This window comes from Hippoglossus hippoglossus, chromosome 11, assembly GCF_009819705.1.
Source record: "Hippoglossus hippoglossus isolate fHipHip1 chromosome 11, fHipHip1.pri, whole genome shotgun sequence".
NCBI lineage: Eukaryota > Metazoa > Chordata > Actinopteri > Pleuronectiformes > Pleuronectidae > Hippoglossus > Hippoglossus hippoglossus.
The window spans coordinates 173,184-178,323 of record NC_047161.1 but is presented as its reverse complement, the minus strand read 5'-3'; the positions used below and the strand labels follow the sequence as shown (position 1 = coordinate 178,323).

At 42.1% G+C, this 5,140-nt stretch overlaps 1 protein-coding gene across 1 annotated transcript; it reads right to left on the bottom strand.

The window, feature by feature from the left end:
- Window positions 1–635: 635 nt before the first annotated feature.
- mllt11 (MLLT11 transcription factor 7 cofactor) lies at window positions 636–3,613 on the bottom strand. Its single transcript, XM_034600582.1, has 3 exons — window positions 3,535–3,613; window positions 1,671–1,846; window positions 636–1,442 (listed from the first exon to the last, which is right to left on the bottom strand). Exons 2-3 carry the CDS (start codon window positions 1,836–1,838, stop codon window positions 1,350–1,352), a joined length of 261 nt encoding a protein of 86 aa, XP_034456473.1. The 5' UTR covers window positions 1,839–1,846; window positions 3,535–3,613; the 3' UTR covers window positions 636–1,349.
- Between the last annotated feature and the right edge of the window lie 1,527 nt (window positions 3,614–5,140).

Genomic DNA, 5,140 nt, shown 5'->3' with positions numbered 1-5,140 from the left:
GACACCGGAACAGGAGCCAGAGGTTGACCTCGGTGTGGGTGGGTCCCGACGTCAGCGCGCCCCCTACAGTTCACCTGCAGCCCTGCAGCCGTTTATTAGTATTGATCATTAATAAAACACACAATTATAATTTTTTACGTCAACTCATGATTGTGATTGATTATATTTATTGATCAGTGTCAAATCACAGGACACGTCCACCTGGGAGTAGACAGAACTACACATCCCATCAGCCCTGGGAACGTCACAGGATCAATGGAAGAAAAATACTTAAATCAGATCTTCAAAGTTTAAATTTGATATTTCTGAAAGAATTTCAAATACAAATAAAGACTTCATATACTTTTAATTTTTTCGTTTAAGTACATTTTCTAATATTTTCCTGATGCGATTGTCATAGATGCATGATAAACTTTTTTTTAATCTGCAGCAAAAACAAAGTTTGTTCTATAATTATTTTAATATTAAAACCTTTGTTTTAGTTTTACAGTTTGATGTTTAACCATATTTTAATTTACAGTAGCATCACTTCACATTAAACTGGATCCAGTGAAATCACAGGTTTCCAGTTCAAATGTGTTTTCACTGTTTTAGAAGCTTGATGTATTTCAGAAGAAACCGATCAGAGATCAAAGTGATGTCGCTCAATCAATGACGTTTTATTGGTGAGTGTGAACATTACATTCTGACAGGACTTTCTCAAAGTGGGTCAAACAGCAGCATGAGAAATCAATAAATAATCAAGACGACTGAACAAAGCAGCTGAAGGTGAAAAGAAAAAAGGCACAAATAGAAACTGATGAAACGTCTCACAGGTAGAACTCGTCTAATAAATAAATAATTTATGTGACAATGAAGAACATTCGGGTCATTATCTGAAATAAAGTGATAATGATAAATTATTGATCAGACATGGACAAATACTCGAGAGGTGCATCACATTCATAACGGAGACCCGATGATGTCATGATTTCCTCTTCCTGTGATCCACTTCCTGTTCCATCAGTTCTTCACTATGACATCATCACATCTTCAGTGAGTGTGATGCATCTTCATACACCACTGGGTCAGAGTGAGCACGAAGCTGACGGACGCTAATCTGAACCAGAATCTGAACCAGGACCAGAACCAGTCTCTGCAGACTCTGGTTTTTAATTTTCTGACGAATTCACTAAAAAACACAAATGTTCTGTAAATGCTTCTAAAGAAAAACTTCAAGCTGGAGCAAGAGACTAATCCAGGATCCGGGGTCACAGATCAAGTGAGGCTGGTGAGAGGTGGTCTGGGGACATGTAGTCTGGGGTCACAGGTCAGGTGATCAGGGGGTCAGAGGTCAGTTGAGGCCACTCTCACAGCAGCAGGTTGAGGTCGGCGAGCAGAGCGTCCACCTCAGCGATTGGAGATCTCCAGTAGTTAAAGGAGGAAAACTCCTGCAGCTTCGTCTGTGGAGAGAAGAAGAGAAGACGGAGTCAACACGAACAGGAATCAAACCTGGTGACAGGTGAGTCACAGCCCCACCTGCTGGCAGCAGAACAAAGTGGTTTTGTAATGAAGACGTAGATGTTTTAAATACGACTAAAACATGAATAAAACTGATTCTCGTTGGCAGATTAATCAACACACATGAAGTCAGGGGATCAAACACTCAAAGTAAAGTCGTCCTCTCTCACCTCCTCGTTCTGACGCCTAAGTTTGGACGGCTTGTCTTTTCCTTTTCTGCCATTGGTCGACTGACCGTCAGTCAAACCTAGATCCTCCAGCTCGGACAGATCGAGGGCTGGGATTGGCTGCCTCCAGAAGTGGAAGGACTCGTATTGGCTGTTTGACTTCTCCTTCATCTTTAAACCTGAGACAGGAACAGACGTTAGCAGAAGGTTCTCTAACGTCAACAGATACGTTTTGTGCACAGCGTGGCTCCGCAGGTACAAAACAATTCACACGTTTTCTGGTGAACTTTGACTCGACGAGAGAAAACTTATCATTTGTATCTGAATATTTCTCAGCTTCAAGTTTTCAAACACGTGGCGACAGATTAAACATTTTATTTACGTGAAGAGGAGAAATAATTCTGGTCCAGTGAAGACGGAGCAGTTCCTTCAGGTTATTTTCAACGTTGTATTTTTAGTGTGAGCTGTTTACAGCAGTGACGCTGACACACAACCTCCGTCTGGAACTTCAACACTAACTTTATTGAAACAGGACAGAACACAAAACACTTTATTCTGAAATAAAAACATGAACCTGATCTGATGCTTCAGCTGTTACCATGGTGATCAACATCAGTTCAAATGCTTCCTGTTTTTAAAATGATGATTATTAATAGATCCAGATGTGGATTGTTGACGTCCCTGTTTGTCGTTGGACATATTAATATGTGCTCAGGACACTACAGGGGGCGCTGCTGAACACTCTGTGACTGTGGTTTGATGATAGCAGCTGACAGGAAGAGACTGGATGGACAGATTAGACAACTGGTGGACAGACTAGGAAGAAGCTGTGTCCTCTGACCTGAAGGACCATCACAGCTCCTGTCTTTCTATTCTGTCTGTCTGTCACTCTCCGTCTGTCTCTCCTTCTTTCTCTCTGTCCCTCTGTCTCTCTCTCCTTGTCCGTCTGTCTTTCTCTCTCTCTCTGTATGTCTCTCTCTCTCTCCGTCTCTCTCTCTCTGTCTGTCTGTCTGTCTCTCCTTCTTTCTCTCTGTCCCTCTGTCTCTCTCTCTCTATGTCTCTCTCTCTCCGTTTGTCTCTCTCTGTCTCTATGTATGTCTCTCTCTCTCTGTATGTCTCTCTGTATGTCTCTCTCTCTCTGTCTGTCTCTCTGTCTCTCTCTCTCTCCGTCTGTCTCTCTCTCTCTCTCTCTGTCTCTCTCTCTCCGTTTGTCTCTCTGTATGTCTCTCTCTCTCTCTCTGTATGTCTCTCTCTCTCTCCGTCTGTCTCTCTGTCTCTCTGTATGTCTCTCTCTCTCCGTTTGTCTCTCTCTGTCTCTCTGTATGTCTCTCTCTCTCTCTGTATGTCTCTCTCTCTCTCTCCGTCTGTCTCTCTCTCTCTGTATGTCTCTCTCTCTCTCCGTCTGTCTCTCTGTCTCTCTGTATGTCTCTCTCTCTCCGTTTGTCTCTCTCTGTCTCTCTGTATGTCTCTCTCTCTCTCCGTCTGTCTCTCTCTCTGTCTCTCCGTCTGTCTCTCTCTCTGTCTCTCTCTCTGTCTGTCTGTCTCTCCTGATAAAATGGCGTCACTATTGGTGATAGGTGTGGTTATTATTGGATGGATGTTATAGGCGTTGCCCGGGGCTCGAACTGATTCAGGCGGTAAATCCGCTTTACCACAAAGAATCCGGAACATGTTGGTGTTTCAGTCGAACGTCGGTTTTAACGGGTTTTAACGGGTTTTTACCGGTTTTAACGGGTTTAACGGGTTTACCGGGTTTACCGGGACTGAAGGCGCGGCGGGACTCGACAGCAGAGACGGTTACCGGGACCAGATGTAACACAGAAACAGTAGAAGATAAAAGATGGCGGCAGAGAAACGTAGTTTTTACCTTTTTCTGTCTCTTCTTCTTTGTTCCGCTGCTGCAGCTTCTCCTGCGTCAATCACTGGATCACTTCCTGTTACACCTTTCAAAATAAAACACAGCACGGTCTGTGTTTCAGACTAAAACTTCTTATTAAACCTGAAACAAGTTATTATTGTCTGTGACTTTAATATACATGTTGACAATGGTAATGATTTAGTTCAATATTAGACTCACAACCCATTGTTGTGACCACACACTTGTTCTATCATGGTGTCAAAACATCTAATCGTGATTCCACATGATCCTGTTCTATCAGACCTTCATTTAATAACCTTTGATTTCTCATTATTTCTTCTTATTATATATAGATAACATGCCATTAATGAAAAACTCCTTTTCTAGATGTCTACCTGATAGTGCTGTAGCTAAATTTAAGGAAATAATTTCCAAATTACAATCACAACCGTGTTGAATATCTCCTCGCCTGGAAGAATAGTGTTAAAGTTTATAAGAAGGCTCCACAAAGCAAGAGCTGCCTGCTACTCCACACTAATAGAAGAAAATAAAAACGACCCCAGGTTTCTCTTCAGCTCTGGAGCTGACAGAGAGTCACACCTCCACCGAACCCAGTATCCCTCCATCCCTGAGGAGCAATATCTTTATGAACAAATACAATCAACCATCTCCTGCCCTCAATTGTCACTAATACATCACCAAGAACAGAAATCTCAGAAACTGCTGAGAATCTTTTACTGATTATTTTTGACAGCTTCTCTCTGATCAGCCTTGATCAGCTGACCAGAATAATCTCATGTTCTAAACCAACAACTTGTATCTTAGATCCCATTCCTACAAAATGACTTGAAGAAATTTTGCCCCTAATTGACAGTTCGTTACTGAACACAATCAATCTGTCATTATCATCAGGATGTACCACAGTCCTTTAAACTAGCTGTAATCAAACCCCTCCTCAAACAACCACCCTGGACCCGAAGGTTTTCAACTACAGACCGATATCCAACCTCCCCTTCCTGTCTAAACTCCTGAGAAGGTTGTAGCCAATCAGCTGTGAGAGTTTCTCCAGGAAAGTAATGTGAAGACTTTCAGTCGGGGTTTAGAGCCAATCACAGCACGGAGACAGTCCTGGTTAAAGTCACTAATGAGCTTCTAATAGCTCCAGATGTTTGTGTCTGTCCTCGTCCTGTTAGATCTCAGTGCAGCATTCAACACAATTGACCATCACATTTTATTACAGAGACTAGAACAGTTCATTAGCATTAAAGGAACCGCCCTCAACTGGTTTAAATCTTATTTTTCAGATCGTTTCCAATTCGTCTAAATTATTGATGAGTCATCTGTGTGCACCAGAGTTAACCACGGTGTTCCACAGGGCTCTGTGCTCGGCCCAATTTTATTCTCATTATATAAGCTTCCACTAGGAAACATTATCAGGACACACTCAGTAAATGTCTACTGCTATGCAGATGACGCCCAGTTATACTTGTCAATAAAACCTGAACAGTGTCATCAATTAACTAAACTCCAAACATGTCTCAAGGACATAAAAACCTGGATGAGCTGTAATTTTGTCTTATTAAACTCAGATAAAACAGAGGTTCTCATACTTGGC

Bases quoted from the DNA above. Each gene is read 5' to 3' on its own strand.
- mllt11 (XM_034600582.1), bottom strand. From the start codon at position 1,838: ATGAAGGAGAAGTCAAACAGCCAATACGAGTCCTTCCACTTCTGGAGG. The intron at 1,443-1,670 runs GTGAGAGAGGAC...TTCTCTCCACAG, and splicing joins TTAGGCGTCAGAACGAGGAG to ACGAAGCTGCAGGAGTTTTC.